This window comes from Micromys minutus (genome assembly GCF_963924665.1).
Source record: "Micromys minutus genome assembly, chromosome: 31".
Lineage (NCBI taxonomy): Eukaryota > Metazoa > Chordata > Mammalia > Rodentia > Muridae > Micromys > Micromys minutus.
Window position 1 is genome coordinate 613,535 of NC_137966.1, and position 17,469 is coordinate 631,003.

A 17,469-nucleotide genomic window follows, 5' to 3' on the forward strand; every position below is an offset into this window, starting at 1 on the left:
TAGCTGAATCAGAAAGCTCTGAGTTCAGTGAGACCCTGCTCATAAAATAACATAGAATGCCCGAGGAAGACACAGGAGGCAAAGCTCTGGTCTTCATATGCCTCCAAACACACATACAAAGGAACATTACATTCAGACAACAAAACTCTAATTAAAACAGGTTTTTAATTCTGAGAGTCAAAATGTCTCAAGTTGCAAATGTGTATGGTCTGCCTCGTGTTAGTATGAATCCTATTGGCACACAGCATGCTTTACAAATAAGTTTTGAGGAGCAGGAATACATGATCAAAGAGAAGACCATCACCGTGCTTTAGAAATATAGAATCAACACTAAATGAAATGAAGCTGAGGAAAAAATCCATGCACAAGTAAAAACATCAGGAGGTCTGCATCTCAGTCTCAATCCTAGTCCCAGTTTGTAGACTTCCCTGGACTAAATACTACTATCATACAAACACTAATTAAACAAAGCTTTACACAGAGGTGACAAACATGAGACTGGTTTTTATCTCAAATGTTTATATAGCAAACATGCATATAAGTAGAGTCAATACTTAAAACACCCAAACAGATTAAATAGGAAAGCAAATTTTAAAGCAATAAAAATCCTTAATATTTAAAATAACTCAGTGTGAAAACAGTCTGCAGTATGAAGAACTGTTTGACATGAAAACTGGAAGCAGACACAGCTACGTCTGGTGTGTCCCAGGAAGGTCTGGGTAGTTAGTGGACTCAGTCATGTCTACGCTGTCAACGCTCACACGTGTGGGCTCCCACCATACCTTGTAAACTCTTCTCCAATTCTTTTTGTTGTCTTTTAGCATTCGGGACCAAAGCATGTTCATAAGTTCTGGAAACTGTTCATACATAAAGGTAGCCCTGGAAGAAAGGAGTTTTCCTTAAGCATTTGTAATATGATAACTCTGACAGCAGATGGCAGCCTTGCTCTAGGTTCTTTAGACTGCAAACAGCTTAGAAAAAAACAAGCCTAAATCAAATGTTAATGACATCCCTCCTACAGCACACTTCCTCTTACTCTGTATGGCACATAGCACATCTACAAGGAATCACGGTGCCATTCTGTAAGCTTCTCCTCCATGGCCTCGGTGCCCACACCAAGAACAAACTGTAATTTTTTTACTTCAAATATTTTATGTGTTCTTCAAATTTTACAAGAAAAGCTATAAACTTGGCTCTAAACTTGGCTGATGTATCATCAAAAGCTAATTTTTAATGGGAGTAGAACCTATATAAAACTCTCCACATTAATCAAAATGAAATGCAGAATGTATGGCTGATAGCTAAACAGTTAAAACTGAAGGCAAACTTTCCTTTCTGTGTAAAGGCACTTTCTTTCTGCACTGTTGAGCCAAATTACCACTTACTTGGCAATCTCTCCCATGAGCTGCCCAGAAGGCCCCCAAGGATCATCATTCGTTGCTTCTCGAACTTTAGACTCGATCTCTGAATAATTCATAACCACATTGGTGCTGTAGAGGAAAAAAAATGCACATGTGTGCATGCGCACACACATACATATAGATATGTAAGGATTAGTATCAAAACTGAGCAACATGATACTAATGTATGTCTTTTGTAAATTAATTATTCCATTCGTTTTCTTTTTAATTAATTATTCTACTAATGTATGTCTTAATGAGCCACTTCTATGTAGTAGGGGGCAGCTCTGTGCACGGGCTACTCCAAGAACACCACATTACAAATTTTAAGTTATCTTAAGAAGAATTTAGCTTTCAAGAATATAGAGGCATATCATCAGCCTTGGAACAAGTCTAGGAGAAATGGCTCCAGGTCAAATCTCAAAGACAAATGAACAAGCTAGAATCTATCATGGAGCCAGGATATCTATCCATTTTTCACTCTGCCCGTACTTTACAAGAGGTTAGTTTTGTATTTATAGGAATTCTATTCTCTTATACTTAATTATTGTGGACTAACATACAGTGACTCTGTGACATTTAAAAAAAGACATGACACAAAGAGTATTTTACAACAGTCTAAAACTATTACCAACATTTCCTTGTGTATCACTCACTGTTTTTTTCTAACAAAAACTAAATCATTAGTTATTGTAAACCTTATACCTTCACCTAATATAATATTTTATTGGGAAACTATATTTAGTTTTTCCTTCAGACTTCTAGACTTTCTTTTTCTTTTTTTTTGACAAGAACATAGGAGACAGAAAACCTGACTCCAATCCCATTCCATGACCTCTGGTAAAACAGTTTTGTTTTAACCTTGGTTTCAACTGTGATGGGGTTATATACCTCAAAAGACAGCACAGAAAATGGTGCTGAGCTCCATGGTGCTTGACATACAGGCAGTGCTCGGTTAACGATAACCATCTTACAGCAAGAAAGAATGCTTTCAAAGAGTAAGACACAAGACAGCAAAACACTTGTTTTTTTTTTTAAGTTATGTGTATGGGATCTGAAGGAAGAAAAGCCATAAAAACTCAACAGTGTAGTGCTTGTCTGATGTGCACACTTTCAGTTCACTACTGAACGAGTGTTATAACAGACGAACACAGCGATCCAAATCCTCCACACAAAAATCAAAGCTTATAATAAATGAACGAATAAAATCACATTTAGACAGCTACTACTCATATACCCTCCCTTCTTTTGTTTTGTGGCTTTTAAAAAAGTCATCAAACACTGTTTTCTAAATGATGGAGCTCAACACTTTTAGACCTCGTCTGTTGCCATTCATTCCCTCAAGTACGTTAGCTTAGGTAAGACAGTGACAAACAGACCTGTGCCAGAACTGAACAGTTGCATATATATAAATGGTCAAGTCACAAAACAGTGCGGTTCCTACACTGAGACCCAGAGCAGTGCTCTATAAGAAAAGTGTCCCCTAAATCCCGAGGGTACTCCCTCCAACTGTAAAACTAGTGTGATAATGTAACTAGAAGTTATTTCCTTGAGAGCTCACAACTTCTGGGGCCCTTGAAGACTCTTAATAAATTTTCCTAATATTTTAGAGATGATTTGGTTGACCACAATTTATGTATAAATAATGGTATTGCTCTTCTCCTTAATTTATCAACAATGGAAACAAAATAAAGGTAACCCAGCCAAAACCAGATCTACAATTTAAGATATACAAAATAATAGACTTTATACTTTTGTTTATCCTGGTGGCTAAAGACTGCATGGTTGTAGGCATCCACATGTAGCTGGGAAAATGAACAATCCCAAACAGGATTATAACCAACCCTTGCATTCTGTTGCAGAGACCTCCACTAAAAGATGAAAGATCCTGTACTCCATGTACATGAAATATTTTCACCAGAGCATTCAGCTATGCTGGGGCTCTTGGAACACTACTTTCCTTGTTCAAGCTACAAAGGTTGTGGGTCAGATGAGAACCCTTCAACGGATCGTAGCTAAAGGCCTGTATGTTGGAGTTGTGTGTGTTTAGGAGAGATGGCAGAGACCCAGAAATTTAAGAATTTCCTCATTTCCTTAACTGAAAAAACAACAGGAGCCATTAAAACATACCACTGGGTATATAGGACATCCATAGGATGTGTTGTTATTAGAACAGCAAAAACCTAATATTTTCAATGAGCATGTTGTTTTAAAGCTACTTTTAAATAGACCTACTTTCAAAAAAAATGGTCAAGATAATGAGGTTGATAACAGAAAGAACTCTAAATCAAAACAATTTTTAAAACTTCATTAAGTCAGAAGCAACTGTAACTAACAACAAAGAACCTGTGGAGCACAGCCTCATTCTATCACCATTTAAAAGCACCACTTTCTAAAGAGGTAAATACAGCTTTTGACCCTTTGTTGTTGTTGACAGCCTCAATCTTAGTTAATGTTAAGCCTATTCTTAACTTTAGTAACCTTCCAGAAATGAAAAAAAAAAATCCCTTTAAAAATGGAAATGAAAAACAATTAAAAACATTTACTTCCCTGTAGTTTAATTCTAAATCTTCCCAGGGTTGACAGAGATGTTGAATTCAGTCACTAGAGGGGGCCCTGTAGTCAGTTTTCGAACACAAACTCCCAAATGTCTGAACTTGGCTTTGCTGAAGAGCAGAAAAGTAGGCTTTCCAGCACTTTGGCAACTGCCAATCAAGTACTTTTTATGCTTTTAGCATAAAAACATGTTTTACTAGAACGGAGGAGCAATGTGGTAACTCTGACGGTTTTTCCAAATGGGGTCAAATGGGCTTGTATCTTCACAGGGCTACGCTTACAACCTTGTTCACCCCAAGATCACAGAATACCAAGATCTCAATGTTCTGTTATACTCAGGTATACACAGTTAAGACAGAAAAACGGCCAGAAACAGACCCAATGACTTAGTTCCAAGCAACAGTTTCAAATAACAGTATTTTCTTTATACTTCCTCACATTTTCCCAGTTCATCCCAAAGAGTATTATTACACTCTGACCAAGGGAAACGATAAAATACTACTAAGATACACATCAAATTCTGTGTCGAAGTTGACTACATCTTAACTATTTTATAGGTTAGGACATAAGGGATATTACAGCCTGATGATCTCTGGTTTGGATAACAAGTGCTTCAGCATAGTAAGTAACTGAAGTATGTACACCTAGTGTTGTGTGAATAAGCCACTGAGCAAATATAAACACCTACAACTGGAACAACATTTTTAAAACCTGTACTGAGAGTGAAAGCTACATTTAAGTCACCTCTTAAAGCTTTGTATGCCTGAAGAACTGCCAAAGGACAGCTGATAATCCAGTTTTGTGAAACAGTTCTGCTCCCTGATAAATATCAACCTTTGCGCTAGTGTAACCACACCCCTGGAACACCCACACTTGGGAGACAGAGGTAGCAGGATCAAGAGATTGAGCCCTGCCTCAGAAAATGATTTCTTTAAATGCTGCAACACCCTAATTAACACAGGACATTTAGTGCTGTAGGCACTGTTCTGCTCAAGAAACTTTCTGTTGAATCTCATCTAAATTACTGCTTTTTGTTTTGTTTTAGCATATATTAAACAGAAAGTGTCTGATGAAGAAAAAAGTAGGAGCTAGAAAGATGGCTCAACTGTTAAGAGCACTTTCTGCTCTTGCAGAGGACAGAATTCAGTTCCCAATGCTAATGTTGGGCAGTCTATGCACAAGGTCCTGAAACTCCAGCTAGAGGGGGCCTGATACCCTTTATCAACCTTTTCTGGCACCAACACACACACATAAATAAAATAATCTTTTCTTACAAAGAGATAAAAGTAATTTTTCTCCTCTCTCAGACATTGTATTCTCTCTGTCAGTCGTCACACACAGAGGCATCTCTAACAACACACTGCAGGTGAGAAAAACTAGACTTCCTGAACAAAACCTTAACAGGCTTGATAGCTGAAAACTCTGTCTACCTTCATGGTCTGAACAATGCAATGTCTTCAAAGACTCCTGACAATCGGAGTAGTCTGTGAATACTTATTTTCTCACTATGGGGTAGCCAATATTTACAACCAATTCTATTATTTGTCAAAATAAGACATCTTTGTGGGCAGTGCACTTCAACTCATCAACTCTACAGAGTTTACTGAAACCATGTGTATGTTAAGGATACCCACTGAGGCCAGAAGAGGGCATTGGATCCCTGAAATTAACTCAAGTTCTCTACAGGCACAAGTGCTCCTAACAGCTAAGCCATCTCCCTGGCCCCCTGAGGTGACTTTAAGCCGTTTTGCCAAGGTTCCCAGGTTGGAGATCACCCACATCTATAAAGTGAAACACAGTAAGAAGCTGGGCTAAGTGACTTGTGCCCAACCACATATAGCAGATTTGGGTCATGACAGAACTATAAACTATGTTTTTCTCACAAATTTCCCAGTTGTTAATTAAAACTGAACAAAAAGTCTAATAAGAAACCATTGTGCTTTCGAACTCATCACAGAGGTAAATGCAGTCTAAGTATAATCTGTTAATTTATCAGTCACTGATATGAGCTGATTACAGCATCTAATCCTTTTTTTTCCCCCCAGTTCTAAACTGTCATTCTCTACAAATTCCAAGAGTGAAAAATAAGCATTCCAAGCTGGGCAGGTTAACCTACATGCCTGTTATTCCAGCACCCACAAGCCAGCCTGAATTATGCACAGAAAGATGTCTGGAAGGAAGGAAGGAAAGAAAGAAGGAAGGAAGGAAGAGCGAGGGGAGCAAGCAAGGGAAGGAGGGAGGATGGGAATTTTAAAACCCTGTAACTTCAACATGTGCATTCAAGAAATGTGTTCCCAGCTCTCTGCTCCTCCCTGTTCTACAGACAGCCTCATCCCTTAGACAAGACAGTGAAGGTCGGTGTGAAGGGATTTGGCTGTATTGAGCAGTGGTGAAGCAGGCAGCTGAGGGCCCACTAAAGGGCATCCTGGGCTACACTGAGGGCCAGGTTGTCTCCTGCGACTCCCACTCTTCCACCTTTGATGCTGGAGCTGGCATTGCTCTTAATGGCAACTTTGTGAAGCTCATTTCCTGGTATGACAATGAATATGGCTACAGCAACAGGGTGGTAGACCTCATGGCCTACATGGCCTCTAAGGAGTAAGAAACCCTGGACTACCCACCCCCCAGCAAGGACACTGAGAGCAAGAGAGAGGCCCTCAGTTGCTGAGGAGTCCCATCCCAACTTGGCCCCCAACACTGAGCATCTCCCTCACAGTTTCCATCCCAGACCCCCATAATAATAGGGGCCTAGGGAGCCCTCCCTACTGTCTTCAATAAAGTTCTGCTGCACCCCCCCCCAAATATGTTCCCTTGATTATAAGATCACATACCTAACACTCTAGAAAAATTCCCGATATTTTGTGTCAGTGTAGAGGAAGCAACACTAACCAAGCTCATGTATAAAGTTCTGAGATTCATAAAAACCAATATGTTCCTCTCTGTCTAAAGTTGTCCTAAAATAAATATAAATAGAAGTCCTGTTCCCACAAGCCACCAACTTTCTGATTGCTGCTAATGGTGATTTAATCTGGCAAGTTTTCAGGGAAATCCTTGAGTAATTTATGAAGCAGATGTGCAAAGAAATGACATGAAAGGGACAAGCCAAGAAAAACATCATGGTGTCAGCAGCTAAACTATGAGCTATGGGAAGACACATTTCACATCTCCAGAACACATTAAAAAAGGCACTGTGGACTCCTGTGTTCTCATGCTACTTGGGTTTTCACAGCCACTCTGTACAACAAAGAGCAAAGCCATTCATAGATTTGTCCCATCAGTAATTTATGTCTCTGGTATATACTTACTGTTAGGGTCTCTAAACAAATCAACCACTGGTATGCCTCAGTTTCCTCATTTAGAAGGTCCCTCAAAACACTATCAAGGTGACCAAAGAACATGTGCAAGACAGCAAAGTTGATACCACTGTTTTTAGGTGAGTTTTTCATTCTAGATGGATTTACAGATTGACTAATAAACATTCTACTGGCTCACGTGTCGAAAGCCTGAATGCTGATGGTGGTAGTATTTTAGGAGGTTCTAGAAATTACAGGAGATAAGTCCTCTCTGAAAGAAGTTAGTCACCAGGGAAGGTCCTTGTGCCTAAATTGTCCTCTGTCTCTACTAGCTGCCATACTGTGAACCTCTGTGCTCACTCTCTTCCTTGCCATAACAGGCTCGCACTACTGAGACTATGAGCTAAAGAGCCTCTTCCTGTCCGGGTTGTCTGTCAGGTAAATAGTCACCAAGACAGAACCTGACATGGTGTCCCTCATAAGGAGGGACCATAATACACGTGCTAATCCAATGAATGGTCTTACAAACAAATCATTAGCAGAGTGTCGGAAAGATGGCTCTTTGGTAAAGACTGCATCTTGTTCTCCAACAGGGTTCTCCATCACCCTGGTCAGGCAACTCATAGATACTTGTAACTCCTGGTACTGACATTCTCCTCTGGACCAAGAGGGCAACTGATTCACACCCACAACTACACACAGACATGCATACACATAATCAAAAGTTAAACTCAAATTTTAAAAAACTGTACTTAGCAGCGGCTGGCAGTGTGGTTTGGTGGTACAAAACAAAGTCCTGGGTTCAATCCCCACACCAAAACTAACACCCAAAGTAGTAGAATTCTGAGCTTTTAAAACATCTAAACCATTACTCCATGTGGTGTGTGGCTGAGCAAGGGGGTTTGTAAGTGCCACAAACTTGTTTTTCTTTCCAAAGATATCAACTATCGTAGGAAGTCACTGGTTCTTACTGGTTTGTTTGGAAGTGTGTTCACTTCCTAGGAGTGCTGCTTTTACGACTTAGGCAAGCTTAAAGAAAAGCCATTGCCACATAGGCTAGTGCCATTGGCACAATAGCTACTGGTTTCCAGAGAGGCACCTTGCCAGCAAAGACTGGGAGGTCAAGACTCTTATGGCTAGCAAAAAGAAATATATTACACATATTACACACAAAAAGCAAAATAAAAAGTAACTCCCATGTGGGCAAAACTTTAACTCTTAAGAAATCCCTACCCCAGAAAGACTTCTCACAAAGAAAATTATATGAAGATAAACAAACATATACACATGTAGAAAAAGACTCAAAGAACCAAAAACCACATCAAAGCTCCAAAAGAAAATGCCAGTAAATAGAGTACTGATGGCTATTCTGTTTAGTATTATTGAGACAATGAGAAAAAATAAACTTTTTTTTGAAAGAAAAAAAACAGTATTAGGACTTGTCCCATTTTCTATGCAACTGTTCGATTGCTGGACAGACACAGTTGTGTCGGGAACCAGCCCAGCTCCTTGTCTACAAGGAAGACTGTGTCCACTGTTCTCATCCCTTGGCCAGAACAACTAGCTGGCTATGATCGGAGGACCAGTCCCTAGGGATGACAGTCACAACCCTGAGCCATTTCTGTTTTCCAACTTTTAAAAACTCTAAGAAACTTATGTTTCTCAGTAACTTTAAAGAACTTAAGTAATTTTATTTTCTCAGAAGTAATGGTCTACACGGTTCTGTGAAAATTGTCACTGTCGACTGAAGACAGGTTCTCCCTGGGAATAGTGCTCCCTCGGGAGCTGGGCAGCATTGGCTACAGAGAAACGTCCCAAATTTCCTGCTTCTCAGCGACTTTCCTGGTCTAATGGCCCATCCTTGGGCCCCAAAAGGGACAGCAATGTACATTTCTCAAACTTCTGAGACATTTCTTTCCTGGAACATCTTTTAAGTGTTCCCAAACTCACTTTAGTAGTTGCAAACACAAGTAACTTCTTCAAGCCATCAAATACAAAATACACTTTCATTCCACTATTCTTAGTTTAATCTTGGAACACATATGCTAGAAGAACAAAGCTCTTCACATTGTCCACCAATATCCAATTGTGTGCCATAGTGTGATTACATGCACACATACACTTGTGCACATATATACAAAAACAAATGTAAAGTAATTTATATTTAACTTCTGGCTAAGATTTCAGTCTTTTAATTTGCCTCTAGTCTCACCTATTTTTGGTATATTTTGAAAACCCCAGTTGTCCGTGTCATATTTTGCCCACTTGCTGACTTTATATATTTACCTTACTTTTTATTGACACGTAACTGTGCACACATGCAGTACAGCCATGTGCTTTAATGTAATTATACACTGGGTAAGACTCTGCACAACCATCCTTGGGATGAGACCCTCAAAGCACTGTTCTGACCACTTTAAAGTACTGGGCACATTGTTAGTCAGTGATTCAGCAGAACTTATTTCTGTTTCTTTCCTGTTCCTGTATTGATAATTGGGTTGAGAGGATCAAGCCTAAGACCTACACACTGAGCAAGTGCTCTTAATGCTGAGCTACACCAGAACCTCTTTTTCTGAGACAGTATCATCAGGAATTTGCTACATACCCCAGGGTGGACCACCAGCTGAAGGCTAGGATTACAGAAGTGTATTTCTATAACAACACACCCATTCCCTATTATTCACCTTTCTGTTTTCTCAGCCTCTGGTAATCACTGCAGCTAGCTTCTCACTATGCGACAGCCAAGAGGTCAGGAGTCTTTGTGTCTAATTTCCCTCATCATGTCCTCCAGTTTCATCTATGCTACTGTATAACACAAACATTTCCTTATTGATCCTGCAGAGTATCCCACGGTGGATATGTGCATTGTCTTCATATAGTTAGTGCAGGACACAGGTGACTTGGTTTCATGCTATGAATGCTTCAATAAACGTAAGTGCTATTTATCTCTTCACCTGTAAGTGGAGCTAGTCAGTCTGATGTGCATGGGTGTTTTGCTCATATGTATGCATGGGCACCATGTGCATGCCTAGTGCCCAAGGAGGCCTAAAGAGGGTGTCAGGTCCCTTGAATCTCAAGTTATACTGGTGGTAGAAACTAAACCCTGGTCCTCTGGGTATAGCTGCTGTGCTCTAACCTCTCAGGCATCTCTCCAACCCATCTATGCCTAACTTCTGCTTTTCATCTGCTATTCTCTTAATGGCTTTGCTAGCTTACGTCACAACAGCCACAGAGCACCTCCTCTGCATGTGCAACGGATCCTCCCTGCCCTACCCACTGCTTTCTTTATGCCTGCTATTGCAACTGGGCTTTCTTTAAACTCATTTGCTTATTTTTCTGTAAACAGTCCCCTCTCCCTTATTTTACACTAGGTGTAAAAATAACAAAACAAAACAACAACAAAGTATTTAACCTTTATTCCAATCCTTTCAAAATTCTTCTATCTTAGCTTTGTATTTTTAATTTCTAGCCTTCTTTTAATCATTTTATGCCAAACATCTTCTACTTCATTTTGTGCTAATTTTATATGGCACAGCTGAATAGATAGACAAGGAACTCTAAGAAATGGAATGAAAGGAGGGATGGATGCCCCCTCCACATGGCCTGACTCTGTAAAGCAGTGCTTCTGTGGGCTCTGTCCCCCATGACGAGGTATAATGTTGCCCACTGATGCAATTAAATATCCATGTGATGTTTGCAAAAGAATTAACTTCACCAAGTTCCAAGAGTGAAAATGATTATTCTTGCAATAAAGTGTTACTTTTCTCTGTATTATTTGACAAACAGCAACATGGCTCTGGGACCGTAGAAGGCTGGGGAGGCTACATGCAATAGCTGAAATGTGAAATGTGAAACAGTGCACTTGTGTATTCTGTATTAAGAATACTGGCTCTCCTCTCTGACCAAGGAACAAGCTACTTCCAGCGTGTCCTTCCATTTACCCTTTTAACATGTAGTGGTGGCCATGTTAGCCCTCACACACTGTCATTTTGCATCCAAGGACAATCTTACTCAGGGGGAGGGCCTAAGCATCTCTAGTCACATTCTTCACTTCCCACATACTTCCAGGTCTTTTCAATACTATTTCCTAAGCACCTCTGACATACATCTGTCTGCTTCTTCTCTCCCACACCAGCACTTCTTTCCATTTGGACTCCCTAAGAGCCTTCTAACTAGTTTTGCTGCTTCTATGTATAACTCTTGCCAGGCTAGAAATCTAACTTTTTTTTACCTAGGAGCAAGGGCTTGGTTCTTGCTAACTCTGTTGAAGACCTAACAAGGACTGACTGCTTCATCTCATGCACCTGTGTTTCTCTCAGTACCTAAGAATGGATGCTTTACTGTGGCTTAAGTTCAATTCCTAGCACCCAGAACATATAAACAGACACTTATGAACTGACTTAAGAAGTATAACAGAGATGAAGTTTGTAGACAGAGGTGGGCTGGAAGGTAAGGGAGTGAGCCCAAGAGCAGAGGAAAACACCCTCATCCCAAGCACACGGGGGGGGGGGGGCTGTTAATGCTGTCTTAAAGAAGATTGTTTCTATCTAGGGATTGTTTGGGGCTTGGTTGGAATTTGCTCTATCATCTGAAATTACTTCAATGGCAGGAGCTGTCTGTCTCAAAGAAACACTGAAAACAAAAGTGGAGTTCTACAACTTAGAGACTTGAGCATTCCATTAAGCCTACTCCCTCCTCCTGCTCAGTATTAGGTAAAGATGGAGGCACCACCATGGATGCTGTTTCACACACACACAGACTCTCTCACGTCTCCTTCTTCACTCGGAAGCTTGTTTTACTGAAACACTTCAACACTGGAACTGTGTTCTTTCCTGCACAATCTGTTCCCATCGAAGAACTGCACAAAGCTGCCATTGCCTGTATAGCAGAAATAAAATATTCTTGGGTTCTCTCCAAACTACAGCAAATCAACTGTAAAGCACTGCATCCCTGGCTTCACTTTCTCCCCTAGAACATGGTTGTATTTGTTGTTTACTGTTGGTTGCTTTTTAAATACATAAATTTGGTGATTAAGAGGCTTGCTGCAGGCCAGAGGGCAGATACAAAGACATGAGATGAGTGGGATCTGGGGGCACGATGTAAAATTCACAAACAATCAATGAAAAGTTAAAAGAAAAGAAAAAGTATGTGATGTTGTTTCAGAGCCTCGAGTTCAGCTCCCAGTACCTGCATCAGGTGACTCACAATTGCCTTAAACTCCGTAAGGTCCACACCCTCTTCTGGCCACTTTGGACAACCACATACAGGTATTGTGGTGGTATAAGAAAGAATGGGTCCCATAGGCTCATCTATATGAAAATGTAGTCACCAGGGAGTGGTACTACTTGTGAAGGACTAGGCCTTGTAGGAAGAAGTATGTCACTGGGTGAGGACTCAAGTTTCAAAAACTCAAGCCAGATCCAGTTTCTGTCCCTGTTGTCTGTGGATCAGGATGTAAAATTCTCAGCTATTTCTCCAGCTCCATGTCTGCCTGTGTATCTCCATGATGTACCATGATGATGATAATGGCCTAAACCTCTGAAACTGTAAGCCAGCCCTCAGTTAAATGCTTTCTTTTTTTATATAATAAATTTTAAAAAATTATTTTATTTATTTACATTCCAGGCATTGTCCTGCCCCTGCCCCAGCTCATCTTCCCATTCCTCCTCCCCCTTGCCTCCCAGGGTGCTTTTCCCCACCTCCCAGGCCTCCCTCTTCCCTGGGGCCTCAAGTCTCTCAAGGATTAAGCAAATGCTTTCTTTTGCCTTGGTCATGGTGTCTTTTTACAGCAATAATACACAAGTGGTGTTGTGTTTTGTGTGTGTGTGTTTATATACAAATACAAACAGTATAAATCTTTAATACACAGAACTCTATGCTAGAGAGGAGGACTGTTTAATCCCTGAAGGCAGGTACTATGATGATCTCTATCTTACAGAAGGTAAACAGAGGTATAAGAAGTTGAAAGTCTCTCACTCATCACAACCATCCAAGCTCAGGTAGTACAGCTCTAGAGACTGTGCTATTCAGTCTTATGTCATAAGACTTGATTTCAACAACCTTCCCCAGTCAGCATACAACTCAGCACTAGGAGTAAGAGACATGTTTCACGTTCTGGCTTTTCAAAAATCCCTCAAAAGTATCTTACAATCCTCAGGACAAATCTAAATCCCACTTCTCTTCCCTGCATGTCTCTGAAACTCTCCCCTGTGGTTGTCCTCTTCTCAGTAGTACTGAAAGCACCATCTCTTCAAAAGGGAACGTCCTCACCATCACTGTTTCAGCCTCTTCCCAACACTTCCTGTATAGTGCTCTTTAAGATGGATTTTCATTTCTATGTATGTGTCATATAAATTATAAATAATGCCTGCTTCTCTATGTCTATCACATCTGTAGTGCCCACAGTGCTGAAAGAGGGTGTTAGATTCCCCCCAGAAGAGGTGTTGATGAGCCAATTGAGGGTGCTGAGAACTAAGCCCAGGTCCTCTACAAAAGAAAGTGCTCTTAACCTCTGAGCCAGGTCCAGACCCAACTACTGTTTTCATCTATGCCTGTATCTAAATATTTTTACAACTCAAGTGCCCAGAAGAGATCGAGGTAAAAAGTAATTATACATTCAATAAACTTTCCTACAGTTTCCTGTATTAGCATTACATTTTGTTCCTTGGGATTCCAGCATCTGACTCGAGATACATGCCTTTCATCTGAGTTACTCATCGCAGATTACATAAGCATCAAGAACAAAGTTAAAGGACAATTGAGATGGTTCAGAAGGTAAAGGTACTTGCTGCTGAGCCTGAAAGCCCAAGTTCAATCATTAGTATTTACATGGTAGAAGGAGAGACTCCCACAGCAAGTACACACATACCACCACCACCAAGAACAACAACAAAACAACAAGGAACAAAATGTAACTTTGTCTATTTTATGTTTGAGTGCTCTATCTGCATGTACACGGGCAGGCCAGAAGAGGGCATCAGATCCCATTACAGATGGTTGTGAGCCACCATGTGGTTGATGGGATTTGAACTCAGGATCTCTGGAAGAGCAGACAGTGCTCTTAACCACTGAGCCATCTCACCAGCCTAAAATCTAACTTTTAAAGGACAGGTTCCATGAAAGAATTTTTGTCTATACTATTTAAAGTCCTTGATTTGATTCATAAGTACAGTGCACATATACACGTGTGCACACAAAATGCACTTTATTCATCATATGATTATCTACCAAATGAGCAACTTCTATAGCTCAAACTCTTTAAGGTTTTGTTTTGTTTGTGAATCTAACACCACAGTGCACATGTGCAGGTCAGAGGACAACTTCCTTGAGTTGGTTCTGGGATTAAACTCAGGTTGGAAGACTAGCATGACAAGAATGGTTATCCTCTAGGCCATCTTCTTGGTCCAGTTCTTCTACTCTTTAACATTTATGTTAAAATTACGAAACTAGGGCTAGGGAGATGGCACTTGGGAGGCTGGGACAGGAACATTGCTAGTTCAAGGCCAGCCTGGGCTACAAAATAATAATTCATGATTCCCCAGTCTCAGCCTCCCAAGTACTGGCATATACATATTTTTTTTAATTGCTGGAAAAATGCAACTCCGAACATATAACCAGTTCATCTCCAACTTTACTCAAAATGATTTCACATTCCAAATGAGCCATATTTTCAGTTTGGGAGGAAAGCGCAATATGTAATTTCAGACTATCTACAGATACCCTGTCAATTCTTACTTACACAAACTTCAGGAACAGCTACTTCACACTTGCAGTTGCTAAATGAAGTGCCAACACAGAGCATTCTAATTAGAGCACTGCTGCCATAATTGAGACTCTTACTGAGTCATCAGTTAAAGCTGAAGGAGGTCGGAGTGCTACAGGAATGCTGAGCGCAGGTGTGAGCAAGGCCAGGAAGTGCTACTAGCAGCAGCAGCAGCTTCTCCCAGAACACTTTATTGGCATAATCAGAATAAATATGCTTTGATTGTTGTCTGTTCATACCTAATTGATTTAAGGAAAGCAAATTACGTTGCTGTAGGCAAAAGAGAGAGAGAGAGAAAACAGATACTCAAATGTGCTCTTATTCTCTGAGCCTCTACAATATCTTCATAAACTGTGTTCTTTTAAGATTCAAAAATACAAAGCAAGGATGAGGATGTTGCTTAACTGGTAGAGTGCTTGCACAGTACAAGCATATTTTTCAAAAAAAAAAAGGAGAGGTATAAATTTAAATTGCATCCTTTCATTTTGAACAGAACATGTGTTTATTGACATATGGGGAGATGGTTCACAGAAAAGCATGTGAATGCTGGTCAGTATGGACAAGGGGTTCAGAAATATTCTTGTTATAATTCTTAGAACTTTCATTTCAAAATACAAAGTTTAAAAAATAAGGGCACTGGCTGCTAGAGTGTCTTCTAGACATGACACAGAGGCTGTACCCATGAAATATAAACAGTATGGTTGCTGAAACAAGATATCCATAGTTACAACACCTGTTGACACACCAATGTGGACCAAAGAAATTTCACAAGGCCCTACCTTAGATGAAGAAATACAGGCAATCAATGTGCTGAATGAGGGGAAAGTCTTCTCTAAGGACAAAAGGTCTTCTGGAAGATATTCTAAACCCAGGTGGTCAGCCTTAAATATACATACATATGAGCATGTATGTAAAGGGATTCAGGTTATTTTTTACATATATTCAAATACATATTCAGACGTATATTTTATAAGTATGTCTGTATATGTAAAAATAATAGTTATAGAAAAGGTCATATACTTAGAAGGGCATAGGAGATAGAGGGGAAAGAGAAAGATGTAAGTAAAGTATTCATATATGCAATTCTTTTTTTAAATAAAAGGGACCTAGCTTTAGTTTAGCTCACAACCATCGGTAACTCCAGTCCTGAGAGCTCTGACACCCTCCACTAGCCCCCAGGGGTGCAATAAACTGTGAGCATGCACGTGCGCACACATCATTTAAAAATTAAAGTTAAAAATAAAATAAAATCGGGAGCTAGGGATACAGCCTGGTTGGTAGAGTGCTAGCCTAGCACACACTAGGCCCTGGTTCTACCTATAGCACCACATCAAACCAGGAGTGCTAGCAGTGGGGAGGAAGTGGAGCATTGGAAGTTCAAGATCCTTGGTGAAACCTTATGTTTTAGGATAGCCTGGGCGATGTGAGAAAGTGCCCTTACTGTCCATATGGCAGTGTACTAGGTTCTACTGAACAGTTTAAAGTGATCAGTTTATGTTACATGACCAATCTCAATAATACTGAATGCATAATTAGCTGCTTTTCACTACACTGTTTTTTTTTTAAAGGACTGTACCGACTGATTTTGTGTGTCAACTTGACACAAGCTGGAGTTATCACAGAGAAAGGAGCTTCAATTGAGGAAATGCCTCCATGAGATCCAGTTGTAAGGCATTTTCTCAACTAGTGATCAAGAGGGGAGGGCCTAGCCCATTTTGGGTGGTTCTTTCCCTGGGCTGGTAGACCTGGGTTCTATAAGAAAGCAAGTTGAGCAAGGCTGGGGAAGCAAGCCAGTAAGTGACATTACTTCATGGCCTCTGCATCAGCTCCTGCTTCCTGACCTGCTTGGGTTCCAGTCTTGACTTCCTCTGGTGATAAATAGCAATGTGGAAGTGTGAGCTGAATAAACCCTTTCCTCCCCAACTTGCTTCTTGATCACGATGTTTTGTGTAGGAACAGAAACCCTGACTAAGACAAGGACACTTGTAGTATTCTCAACAGAGGGTATCATGTTAAACTGTTTGACAAACAGATCAAATATCCAAGGTACTTTTACAAATGAATACAGTCTAAAAACTTTTATTTGCATGACAGATTCCAATTCTAGTTTTTATTAGCATAATCAAGTACCTACTACAGCATTTTTAATAGTAAAATTGCTGCATTTAGAAGAGGTTAAAGTGTTATAAAAGTAGCATATTATTTGCAATGTATGTATGTATAATATGTATAAATAGGGTTTCACTAGGCAGCTCTGGCTGACCTAAAACAGGCTGGCCTCAAATTCACAGAGACCCATTTGACTATGCCCCTCAAGTGCTGGCTTTACAGGTCTGCACCACCATGCTTGGGTAAATAAAATTTAAATTCCTTTGAATTAAAACTAACCTGAAAAAACTGTCATTATGTAACTTAAAAACTTTTGGATCATAGCTTTAAAAAGCTGATTAATCCGCGT

At 40.1% G+C, this 17,469-nt stretch overlaps 1 protein-coding gene across 2 annotated transcripts in view; it reads right to left on the minus strand.

Moving 5' to 3' along the window:
• The window catches only part of CLINT1 (clathrin interactor 1), a 54,006-nt gene that overhangs the window by 24,526 nt on the left and 12,011 nt on the right, over nucleotides 1–17,469 (minus strand). For both annotated transcript variants that reach the window (XM_080942230.1, XM_080942229.1), the window contains exons 2-3: nucleotides 1,386–1,490; nucleotides 783–879 (exon numbers count right to left, since the gene is read on the minus strand). In XM_080942230.1, the coding sequence (XP_080798356.1) occupies nucleotides 783–879; nucleotides 1,386–1,490 (202 nt within the window). The remainder of the gene's footprint in view (nucleotides 1–782; nucleotides 880–1,385; nucleotides 1,491–17,469) is intronic.